Here is a 12053-nt window from a genome sequence, read left to right on the forward strand (position 1 = left end):
AATGAAGAAAACCAAAGGCACAAGGGTAAGATTAGTCCGTAGGACTAACGGACCACAACTACCATAGCCTCCACCAGACTAAGTCCAGCACGACTAGATGATGCCTGGCTATCACCACCCCGACTACTCTGACAGGGATCACAATAGAGGGTCCAGGACTGAGCTAGAGAAAAATATAGAAAAATCTAACTCATAAAAAAAGACCACACTTACTAGCCTGACAGACACTGGAGGAACCCTGACAAAATGGCACAGGACACCATTTCAGCTCAGTGATGAAGACACTCCTGAGGTTTACCCTTCGGCCAAAGATTAGAACAGGCCCATAAAACAAAATGAAGCTAAATGGAGACACCAGCCCAGGGGTTGGGATGAGAAAGCAGGAAGGGACACGAAAGCTAGTAATAGGGAACCCCAGGTCAAGAAGGGAGAGTGCTGACATGCCATGGGGTTGGTAACCAACGTCACAGAACAGTATGTGTGCTGTTTAATGAGAAGCTAGTGTGTTCTGTAAACCTTCATCTAAATTACAATACGGTTAAAAAAGGATCTTAATAAATGTAATTCTAAGTCTTAACACTGTGTACGTTTTGTCATTAAATGTCCACCCACACTCAAAAGGAAAAAAAAAATGGTATTTTCAGCATAACAGGAGAAAGTCCCTGAAGTGTTCATTTTGACTTGAAAATACCAATATGAACTTCTTAAAAAGCACAGTTCCTTTCTTTCACTGAGAGAATCTAGAAATAATGTGCACACTCAGCACCCAGATCTTGGCCTCCAGAAGAAACCAGAGGTCCTCGAGAAACAGCTGGTTCTAGGGCTGGGGAATGGAAAGTACGAGGCAAGCCCAGGACACCTTGCTGTGCCACAATGCAGGAAGCACTCAAAGAACAAGACCCAGAAGTAGCCCATTTGAACATAACAAAGAATGACTAATAAACTACAGCATAGTAAACAAACGTGGAAGTCCATAGTGATACTCAAAATGAGAGAAAAAAGGAAAACTCTTGAAAGAATTCTAGCTAATACAGGTAGAAAAAGAAATAAGAATTAGAAAATCTGTATTTTGCAAACACCAGACTGCATCACCAACAGATGTTTAACCCACTGGGTGAACAGCTGTTGGGAAACAGGATGTGCCAAAATTATCACCCCATAGATGATTTACTAATGGTTAACGGAAAGAACGTTCTTTTAAATGGACAAACATGGCAGACACCACCTTAACCAAGTGATTACACTTTCCCTCTCCCAGTGGGAAAACCAGATCTTATGTGGCTCCTGATTTCCTCCGATATGAAGTACATGGCACCTCCGATGGCGTATTCCTGCCACAATGTGTAACCAGGATCTAATCAAGTCTCTAGACCCCATACCCACTTACAGGAAATACCAGGGACAGAGGAACAAGTTAAAGGACACCGTTAGGAAACAATCAGACACAGAACAATGAGGACATTCTACAAAACCACCAGCTGGTTGGATCAGTAAACAGAGGTCAAGGCGGAAAAAAAAAAAGGTACTGGGAAGCAGAGTTCTGTCCCATATTAAGAAATTATACAGACATTAACAACTGACTCAACGGCATTGGGTTTGGTTTTTTTTTTGGTAACAACTGACTGCAATACACGAACTATGAATGCACTCTGAAGTTGAGACACTCTCGGCGAGATCTGAAAATAGACCATTATGATACTAAAGAATTAATACTTCTTTTCATAGGTATGATAATGGTCTTGTGATGGTATTAGACAATATCCTTCCTCTCAAGAGTTGCCTACCGCTGATTTAGGAGTAAAGTGTCCTGATGTCTACAGCTTACTTTCAAAAAGTTCAACAGAAAAACAACAACAAAAATCATCCATACGTACATACACGTGTAAAGTGTTAAGTGGCAAAATGTTAAAAATTGCTGAAACTAAGCAGAAGAGATGAGCCTGTTCGCTGTACCAAACTTTCAATTTCTCTGTATGTTTGAAAGTTTTACGTTAAAAAACTGGGTGGGGGGGGGAGATTGGATAAACTAATTGCGGCACAGCAATTAAAGGAAACCAATTAGAGCTACTCATATCAACATGGTAAATCTCAGAAATATGGGGAGCAAAGACAACCAAGGGCAAAATAATATCCAAAATCTGTCATTTATAAGACTATAAAACCACATGAAACAATGTTACAAGTCGCTTCGGGACACAATAAAAAACATACTTGCCCACGCACATACACACATCAATAATGAGGCAGAAGGACTCCTGGGAGCCCTTCCCTAATAGGCCAGTATGGGTGCAGATGGAGGAAGGTTCACCCGGGTTCAGAAGGAAGAGAGAGGCACTGCCCTCACGCCCAACCCACTGGGCTCACCTGTCTCCCACTGGCCCTGCTGAGAATCTGAAGAACTGTTTGACTGGCGGCGGCGGCGGCGGCAGCGGCGACGACGGCAGCTGCTCTCTGTCCTCTTTGAAGAGCTGGAGGTGCCGTAGCTGTATCGTTCTGGAGACACTGGGGAAAGAGAAGGGAAAGAAGCATTCACAGCCTCCTCCCCTCCCAAGCCCAGCCCCCAGAATCGCACCTGACTCAGTGTCTACATTCCCCCAAGAGGCCAGAGTTCAGCTACCCACTTCCTCTCAAACACCTCCTGCCCAGCCCTCGCTCAAATGCCTTCTGAGATAGAAGACTCATCACCTCTTGAGGCTATCCAACCCGTCTCTACAGGAGCTTGAACTATCAAGGTTATTCTGAAGGCAGAATCACGGTCAGGATCCCTGCGATGGCCTTCACTGATTACCCAATCTCCCAATCTAAAGTGGCCTCCCCTCACTGTGCTGTACTCCCTACTCTCTGTCTCTTCCATTACTCTATTTTAGTTTTTCCATATGCGCCTTAAAAACAAGGATGATGAGACTACATCTCACATGCTTTGAATAGGTGATCAGGAGGTATCGGTCCCTGGAGAAGGACATCATGCTTGGTAAAGTGGAGGGTCAGTGAAAAAGAAGAAGACCCTCAACAAGATGGATTGACACAGTGGCTGCAATAATGGGCTCAAGTGTAACAACTGTGAGGATGGCGCAGAACCAGGCAGTGTTTTGTTCTGTCGTACACAGGGTCCCTATGAATCAGAGCTAGCTCAATGGCACCTAACAACAACGTGGTTATCTGCTGTCAAGTCGATTCCGACTCATGGCAACCCCATGTGTTTCAGAGCAGAAATGCTCCACAGGGTTTTCAAGGATGTGACCTTTCAGAAGCAGATTACCAGGCCTGTCTTCTGAAGTGCCTTTGGTGGGTTTGAACCACCAACCTTTTGGTAACCATATCTTACAACATAATACACGTTTATCAATTTGTCTGATTCCCCCACTACACGCAAACTTAATAGAACACCTCATCTGTCAGCCTCCCACCCTGTATCCCCATTGCCTGGAACACAGAAAGAGCTCAATTTTTACAGGCAGGCAAGCTGTTTAACTTCTCTATACCTGCCACTTCCCCTGTAGAGGAGTAAAGATAACAGGACTTCTTCATGGGGTTATTAGGAGAATAGAAAATAATTCACATGAAAAGCTTTTTAATATATCTGGCATGAAAAAAGCCCTCTGTAAGCAGCGGCCACGAGCCCTTGTGGTGCAGTGGTTAAGCGTTCAGCTGCTAACCAAAAGGTCAGCAGTTCGAATCCACCAGTTGCTCCTTGGAAACCCTATGGGGCAGTTCTATTCTGTCCTATAGGGTTGCTATAGGTCAGAATCAACTCCAAGGCAATGGGTTTTTTTTAATAAGCAGTAGCCATAATCATTGTTACTGATGCGGCAAAATCCTACAAGCTCACCTGTTCCAGAAACATACCTCTTTCCTCTAGTGTCCTGCTGATGCTCTGGGAGGAGAAAGGAGTGGGATGGGACATAAGCTGCCTGATATGACAGGGTCCATATCAGAGCACCATGGGAACCCAGCGGGGGCGGGGCAAAGCCCTCTTCTCAACCGAAGCCAGGCAGGCCCATCTGTCACCCTCCCATTCCGCTGTACCTGGCCGGCGCCTCTTGCGTGCCAGGTGCGGCAGCAGATCGTGGCGGGCCAGCACGCGCAGGAGGTGCCTCAGCAGTCGCAGGTTGCTCTCGTCGCACTGGCCGCGGCGCTCCAGCTCCAGCAGCAGCTCCAGGCCGCTGCGCGCGCAGGACAGGCCACCGGCGGCGCCAGGAGCCTCGTCCAGCAGAAAGGCCAGCAGCTCCAGCTCGCACTCGGTCAGCTGCCCGCCCACCACCTCGAACATGCGGTGCAGCGACAGCATCCCATAGTAGTCCAGACACTCATCCTCTTCCCAACTCGGGACCGGGGTCGGCCCGGGCAGCTCCATACCCGGGGGAGGGGACGGGAACAAGCACGGAACTCAGGCCTAGAACCCACACCGGGGGCAGAGGGCAATGGTCAGCGGCGCGGGGTCCGGACCCCACCCTGACCAGTACGCCGGCTTCACTGCGCGCAGCTCAGCAGGGCCACCCCCACACCCCAACCGTCTCAGCCTCCCCCCTCCCTCGAAAAGAAATGGTATCGCCCGAGGTCCCCTAGTAACAGGTCGAGACGCCGAACCCTACAAGTGCTCCGACCACTGGGGCCAGGTAACCCTGGACGCCCCTCCCCAGGTGGTACGTTCCAAACCAACCTCCGGAACCCACTGAGTGCTTCCGTCCGGGCACGCCTCGGGACCTCCTGGGACACCCTGCCCACTGCCTTTGACTCTGGGTACTGCTGACCGGATGTGCCCCTTGGGGTCCGTCGAGTGGTACCGTCCGACCGTGCCCCACGGCTTCACTCAAGTGGTACTATCCGAAAGTAACCCTCCGCACCCTACAAATGGGACCGACCAAGCAGCCCTTTGCTCCACACCAAGTGGTACTGTCCGAACCCGAACCCTCGCCCTGTAGGGGCCGCACCGCCTCTCCCTGGAGCCCAGGTTGGTTCCCTCTACCACCCACCTATCTCCCTTAGGCCTGTCTGGCTCCTCACCGGACTCAGCCGTCAAGACGACTCCTGGGCGACGGCCGCAGCCACTTGTTTTGGACCTTTCTGGCACCTTCTCTATTATTACGCCTGCGTCACCTCGCCCCTCCTCCTGCCCCAACTCGCGCAGGTGCGACCGCCACGCCCCTTCGGCGCACGCGCAGAGCAAGGCCCCAAGCCCCGCCCCTGCCGAGCCTCCGCCCCACCGCGAACGGAAGCGTCTTTGCCTGCCTGTGCTACGCCTGCGCAGAGCGAGAGCAGCGCCGCAACTGGGCTGGTTTTGGTATCCCGCTGCAAAGGCGCTGGATCCCTGGCGGTGCAGTGGTTACGAGCTCGGCTGCTACCCAAAAGGTCGGCAGTTCAAACCCACCGGCCATTCCTTAGAAATCCTATGGGTCAGTTCTACTCAGTTCTTGAGGGTCGCTTGAGTCGTAATAGACTGGACGGCAACGGGTTTGCAGAGGCACTACTGCCCGCCCATGACTTAAGCCGCCGGGTCTGTATCACCCCACACAACGACCTGCTGGGAATACTCATCTCACGGACTACAACCGCCTCCTGATCCCGACCTAGACGCCCACGTTACCACTGCCCCCAGCTGCCCACTGCAGAAGACCACAATTACGATCGTTTCGGCTCCAGTAACGCTTTATAATCGGTACTAGGACACCCTTCCGTTCACCTCTCTGTTAGATTATCTCCACTCCTAATGGCAACCAGGAACCGACATCTCAGCTGTGCCTTCTCATGATGGCGACCTGAACACCTCCCACCCAACAGATATCTTCCACCTATACGTTCCTTCCCCTGATTGATACCAAGATACCCCCATCACATGTTAGGAACAGAAACCCCTCTCGATACGTCCTTCCTGATCGCAATAGGCCACTACATCCCGACTGTGCCCCTCCAGATGGCGTCTATCACCACCCATTAACGTGTTCCAATCTCTGCCCTCCAGGATCACAGGGCCACCTAGACGCCCACACCCTAACCTGCACCTACGAGTCACCCTCTGGCAGGAGCGGGTTCCTGTCAGGGGAGCCGGCGTCAAGGCTCTAACGTCTGCGAATCTCCCCGCGGCCGGACCTTGGGCGTGGCGGTCGTACCGCCTCTGTCTTAGGTGACTCAAGATCAGAGCCGGCACGTGCCTTACAACAAGTCTCCTCCTCGGATCAGTTCCCACCCCCGGAGTCATCTAACCCCGAGAGGTAGAAGACGCGGGTCCTGGCACTGGCTCTGGTTGCTCTCCCTTGGCTGCAGCAGTGAGCTTGCGAGAGTCCCCTTCCCTGTCTTGGCCTCAGTTTCCCCGTCTGTAAAACACAAGGATGGCAATGATCACCTACTGGACGCACAGAAGGTGCCCAACAGCAACCATTCTTAAGTCGACTGAACAGAAAATAGAAAGCAGTTTTACAAATTGGGATTATGTCCATATTAGATAGGTTATATACTCATGGTGTATCAGGCCCTGTGCTGAGCGCTTATACGTGTGTGATCTCAACTCCTCAACAGCTTTTCAGATGGATGTGATTCAAGCCCATTTTACTGACGAGTAAAGCTGAAGCCCAGAGAAGGGAAGTATCCCAAGGATATCTGGCTCCAAAACTGTGCTCTCAGGAAATCTGTCTCTCCAACTGTGAAATGACACGTCCGTCAAGGTCTCCCGCAGTTCGGTCCACTCCATGCGCCCTAGCACTCCAAAGGTGCCCACTTCTGTCTATGTAACTTCCAGACTTGGCAGGTAGGGAACGGCCCGGGAGAACTGCGCAGGCGCATCTCCACTCCCCGAGCCCCGACCCTCCGGGTACATTTGCATTCGTGGAGGAACTTGCCGAGCCCCTCCTGAGCGTCAACGCGCAGGCGCAAGGGCGCGTGCCCTCCGCTCCCTGCTCTGATTGGTCGTTACGGTAAACGGCGCCGCCCAATGGGAGGTGTAGATAGTGAGAGGTCTCGCACGCCTAGGGTGGAGGGTCGGTGTCAAGAGCGCCCGGGGTCTGCAGGAGGTAAGAGTGTCCCTTGAGGGTGCTGCTGGGCGGGCGGGGGAAGAGATCGCTGGGCGTACAGGGAGCGGAGGGAGCACGAAGTGGGCTGCAGGGGTTGAAGAGCGTTGGGGCCTGCGCTAGAGTGGGAGCGGCTCGGGTTGGAACGAGAGCGCGCCTTCCTGCGTGCCCTGAGCATTGGTTGAGCGCCTGTGGTATGCAGGAACCTACTCTTGAGCTGTCTCTCACCGCCTGCTGGAAGTTCTCCCGGCTACCGAGTAGATGAGCCTGGTAGGAGAAAAAGCGTGTGCAGCGGCATAGCTTAACTTCCAGGCCCCTGGTGGAGTCTTTCCTGAAGGACTTTTATTGATCTACTTACTGTACGAAAAGCCCACATGGTCGCCAGTAGTTCACAAGCCAAGATTGGCAAGGGGGGGAATGTAGACGAAGAAATTCCAAATTTCAGGCCTCTAGGAGCAGCTTCGAGAGGATGCTTACTTTGTGCAAGCCCTGCACCAGGCACCGGGCCTGGCCCTTGGGGAGTTCTCTGATCGGAGTGGAGCTGTGAACAAGGAAAAACTGAACTCTCAGGCCCCTGGTTGGCTGTTTCCAGGAAGATCCTTTACTGAATGGCTGTTGTTGTGTGCAGGGTGGTGGCAACTCGCAAATTTTGAGGGAGTTGGAATATCATGAATAAGGGAAGTTTAACTCCTAGGCTTTTAGTGAATCATGCACTCAAGGGGCATATAATGGGCACCAGTTGAAAGCAGGGTCCTATGCTGATTGTAATTCACAGTCTAATGGAAGAATTAGGTTTGGTAGGAGAAGTGGAATGTGCACAGGACAGTTAAACTTCCAGAGCCTTGCAGGACACTTCCTGGAGGAAGCATTATTCATCCAGTAAATATCTACTGAGTGCCTACTGTGTGCTAGGCGTTGTTCTTGGCTCTAGAAATACATCAGAGATGAACAGACAAATCCTGCCCTCTGGGAACTTAATATGAGTGACTCTTGTGTGCGCAGGGCTGTAGGTTGGATTCCACCTGCCCTCTGGCACTAACAGAGAAAGAGGTGGAGAAGGTGGGGTTGGATTCAGAAGGTTAGCCCCCAGGCCTGGGAGTGGGGGAGGTATTTGCTGAAGGGCTTCTGAGCCCCTGTTGTGTGAAGGGTCCTGGGTTGAGTTGAGCCAACACTTGCAGAAGGGGAGCTGGGATGCAAAGAGAGAAGTTTGAAAGTTAAAATCCCTGTCCCTAGTCAGCGGTTGTGTTGGTCACAGTGATCCCCCACAGTGAATTGGACCAGCTCTGCCTGCGAACTGTCAATCCACTGGGGAGCACAAACAGACACCATCCCAATCCCATGATATTTGCCATAAAAGAGGGGGTATGGTATACCATAGGAACTCCAAGGAGAAGGGAGTGGCCACCTCCCTGAGGATATAGAAATGTTGTCAGAGAAGGCTTCCCAAAGGAGATGCTGGGTAGAGGTTTGCCATACAAAAAGAGGAGAAAACTTTCTTGGCAGAGGGAATAGCCTCATCAAAGACTTAGGATCCAAAAATGTTTCTAGAAAACTGCAATCATAGTTATAGCTAACCTTTACCAAGTACCAGGGATTTTGTGGTCAGTACTACTTTTAGCCCCAATGTGCAGTTGAGGAAATGGTATCAGAGAGAGTAAGTAGATGCGACAGCTCAGATCCAGGCACGGGCAGTCTCATTCCAGGGTCCGTGCTCCCAAACATCGCGATGCATCTCTGTGTGTGCACCTAGAGGGAGAAGGAAGGGTGTGGCACATAGAGAAAACTGCACAGGCCAAGGCCGGGGGCCCAAAAAGGCATGCTGTGTTCTCGGAAGGGGTGCGACTGGCACTTTGGGTAAGGAGGGCAGCATCAGGCCAGACTGAGGAGTGCTGTCTCCTGCAGATGCCTGGCTGCCATTGGGCACATGTAGGTTTTGGTGTGACAGGGTCGTCGAAGACTGAGGCCTAAGCATTGGGTTCAGAGTTGCTGATTGGCAGAAGCTGGTGAGTGACGGGATGCAAGGGAACTCCTGAGCTTCCCCGCTCCCTCCAGTTCCTGGTCTCTCACCAGCCCCTGCCCTTCTCTCTCCAGGCGCTGCCTTCCCCACAATGGCGGAGGTGGTGGTAGAAATGGCAGAGGTGGCCGAGGTACCAACACAGGTGTCACCAGAGGTGCTGGAGACGTCGACACAAATGTCAGGGGAGGTGATGGAGATGTCAACACAGATGTCAGCAGAGGTGACTGAGATGACACCTGGGGAGGCCCTTGCCTCGTCCCTCTTCTTCCAGCACCACCAGTTCATGTGCTCTGAGTGTGGCAGCCTCTACAACACACTGGAGGAGGTCCTCTCCCACCAGGAGCAGCATGTGCCCCCTGCCACAGAGGAGGAGGCGCTGACCACACAGGACGAGGGCCTGGGGCCAGGTGCTGAAGATGGACCTTTCCAGTGTGGTGAGTGTAGCCAACTCATCCTCTCCCCCGGCGAGCTTCTGGCCCACCAGGACGCCCACCTCCGGGAGTCTGCAAGCCAGATCCAGTACCAGTGTGGGGACTGCCAGGAGCTGTTCCCCTCGCCTGAGCTGTGGGTGGCTCATCGCAAGGCCCAGCACCTTTCTGCAGCAGCTGCAGAGCCTCCAGCACCACCTCCTCCCCCTCCTCCACCTGAAGTCAAGATGGAGCCCTATGAGTGTCCTGAGTGCTCGACCCTCTGTGCCACCCCTGAGGAGTTCCTGGAGCATCAGGGCACCCACTTTGACTCTCTTGAGAAAGAAGAGCGCAACGGGCTAGAAGAGGAGGAGCAAGAGGAGGAAGATGAAGAAGATGAAGTCGAGACAGAGGATGAGGAGGAGGAGGCAGCAGAGGTTGGTGACGATGCTGTGGGGGACACTAAGTCCACAGCCAGCCGGGCCCAGGACTGTGGGGACTGTCCCCAACACTGGCCCTCAGCAGGGGCCCATCGGCAGCACCGGCGGGCATCTCGTGGCCCAGCGTCATCAGCGGGCCACCCCTTCCACTGCAGCCAGTGCCAGCGCAGCTTCAGCTCAGCAAACCGGCTGCTGGCTCACGGGCGGGCCCACGTAGGCGGCACACATGAGTGCACCACCTGCTCCAAGGTCTTCAAGAAAGCCGCCTCACTAGAGCAGCACCTACAGCTGCATCGTGGCGAAGCCCGCTACCTCTGTGTGGACTGCGGCCGCGGCTTTGGCACAGAACTCACACTGGTGGCCCACCGGCGGGCCCACACTGCCAACCCACTGCATCGCTGCCGCTGTGGCAAGACTTTCAGCAACATGACCAAGTTCCTCTACCACCGGCGCACACACGCTGGCAAGAGTGGTGCCCCCCACGCAGCAGCCACGGCACCTCCAGTTCCAGCAGAGCCATCGTCCCCTGCGCCACCCCCAGCCCCACCTGCCCAGCTGCCCTGCCCACAGTGCTCCAAGTCCTTTGCCTCTGCTTCCCGACTCTCCCGGCACCGCCGGGCGGTACACGGGCCCCCTGAGCGGCGGCACCGCTGCGGCGTTTGTGGCAAGGGCTTCAAGAAGCTGGTTCATGTGCGCAACCACCTGCGGACACACACGGGTGAGAGGCCCTTTCAGTGTCACTCGTGTGGCAAAACCTTTGCCTCTTTGGCCAACCTCAGCCGCCACCAGCTGACCCACACGGGCGTGCGTCCTTACCAGTGCCTGGACTGTGGCAAACGCTTCACGCAGAGCTCCAACCTGCAGCAGCACCGGCGGCTGCACCTTCGGCCGGTGGCCTTTGCCCGCGCCCCCCGCCTCTCCATCTCCGGGCTCTACAACAAGAGCCCCTACTACTGTGGGACCTGTGGTCGCTGGTTCCGCGCCATGGCTGGCCTGCGACTGCATCAGCGGGTCCATGCCCGAGCCCGGACTGCCACTCTCCAGCCGCCCAGATCACCACCCTCCACCCCGCCACTGCCCCCCGAGCCTCAGCAGACCATCATGTGCACAGAGCTGGGGGAGACCATTGCCATCATTGAGACGTCACAGCCTCTGGCCCTTGAGGACACACTGCAGCTGTGCCAGGCTGCACTGGGGGCCAGTGAGGCAAGCGGGCTACTGCAGCTGGACACGACCTTTGTGTGACACAGCTCAAGAGCAGCAATAAAAGGGTTTGGTCACAACATCAAGTGTGGGTACCTTTGGGGGAGAAAGTTTGCCACCCCTCTGGCAAGCTGATTTGGCACCTACCATGTATCAGGGACCACCCTGGCCTCTGACCCACTGACTCCTCTGAACAGGTTTCTGTGTCACCTTGCTCTGCCTGAGGAGAAACTGAAGCTCTGAGCTGTGATTTGATCTGCCCTGGGTCACACTGCTGAGTTGCAAAGTGGGGTTTGCCAAGGCTCTTTGCGTGCATCACTCTGGTGCCCGGCAACATCAGGTAATCTTTACTGAGGACCTACTGTGCCAGGTTTGTGCTGGGCAGCCTCACATACCTCTTCAGATCCTCTATCTGCTTGCTTCCCGGCCCTAGCCTACCCTAGACTTTGGGTGCCCAAGACATGGTTCTGCCTGCTGGGGGAAGCACCTGACTGCTCTGGGGCTTCTCATCTCAATTTTGACCACGTGGAAAGAGATCTATAGGCCCAGGGACTCGGCTCCATACTAGGTGATGCTAGAGACCCAGGAATGAGGAGACATGGCTCTTCCCTCAGGAAGCATGCATGGTCTGGTGAGAGGAACACACACAAGTACAGATGGCCTTGGTCTCTGAGTGCGTCTCATTTATTCATCCAGCCCGTGTGTTCCAAGGCTGCCCGCCCTCGTGCTGGGCAGTGCTGGGGGCAAGAGACAGTCAGGACTGTGCCCTGCCCTGAGGGGCCGACAGACCTCGGCTTCCAGGATTCTCGGGGCCACAATGGGGAGGTGCAGAGGCAGTGGGGCCCCAGAGCAGGAAAGCAAGCTTTGTTGGGAGGTCAGGAGTCAGAGAAGACTTCGTAGAGGAGGTAGTCATTGGAGAAAAAGGATTCTGCTAGTGGAAGAGGAAAAGGACAGCACTACCTGAGGGGGAGTTGCAGTACATACA

General features: G+C 53.8%; 2 protein-coding genes across 6 annotated transcripts in view; one reads left to right on the forward strand and one right to left on the reverse strand.

Moving 5' to 3' along the window:
* Positions 1 to 6815, reverse strand: part of DEDD2 (death effector domain containing 2) — a 24544-nt gene extending 17729 nt beyond the window's left edge. For 2 of the 4 annotated variants that reach the window (XM_064293734.1, XM_064293731.1), the window contains exons 1-3: positions 5005 to 5136; positions 4027 to 4393; positions 2365 to 2502 (exon numbers count right to left, since the gene is read on the reverse strand). In XM_064293734.1, the coding sequence (XP_064149804.1) occupies positions 2365 to 2502; positions 4027 to 4354 (466 nt within the window). In that variant the 5' untranslated portion in view covers positions 4355 to 4393; positions 5005 to 5136. Of the gene's footprint in view, positions 1 to 2364; positions 2503 to 4026; positions 4394 to 4973; positions 5137 to 6149; positions 6312 to 6452 lie in introns of those variants that run through there. The other 2 variants (XM_064293733.1, XM_064293732.1) reach the window with 2 other exon arrangements.
* Positions 6558 to 11741, forward strand: ZNF526 (zinc finger protein 526). Of its 2 annotated transcripts, XM_064293727.1 has the most exons (3): positions 6970 to 7004; positions 8904 to 9004; positions 9093 to 11741. In XM_064293727.1, exon 3 carries the CDS (start codon positions 9110 to 9112, stop codon positions 11108 to 11110), a length of 2001 nt encoding a protein of 666 aa, XP_064149797.1. In that variant the 5' UTR covers positions 6970 to 7004; positions 8904 to 9004; positions 9093 to 9109; the 3' UTR covers positions 11111 to 11741. The 2 variants fall into 2 exon arrangements, with proteins under 2 accessions (XP_023399783.2, XP_064149797.1); XM_023544015.2 differs by lacking the exon at positions 8904 to 9004 and having other exon boundaries at positions 6558 to 7004.
* Positions 11742 to 12053: the final 312 nt, after the last annotated feature.

Source organism: Loxodonta africana, chromosome 11 (assembly GCF_030014295.1).
Source record: "Loxodonta africana isolate mLoxAfr1 chromosome 11, mLoxAfr1.hap2, whole genome shotgun sequence".
Taxonomy (NCBI): domain Eukaryota; kingdom Metazoa; phylum Chordata; class Mammalia; order Proboscidea; family Elephantidae; genus Loxodonta; species Loxodonta africana.

Excerpts from the sequence above, each read along its gene's own strand:
- ZNF526 (XM_023544015.2), top strand. The coding sequence starts at position 6,926 with ATGGGAGGTGTAGATAGTGAGAGGTCTCGCACGCCTAGGGTGGAGGGT. Across the intron at positions 7,005-9,092 it reads GCGCCCGGGGTCTGCAGGAG|GCGCTGCCTTCCCCACAATG; the intron begins GTAAGAGTGTCC and ends TTCTCTCTCCAG.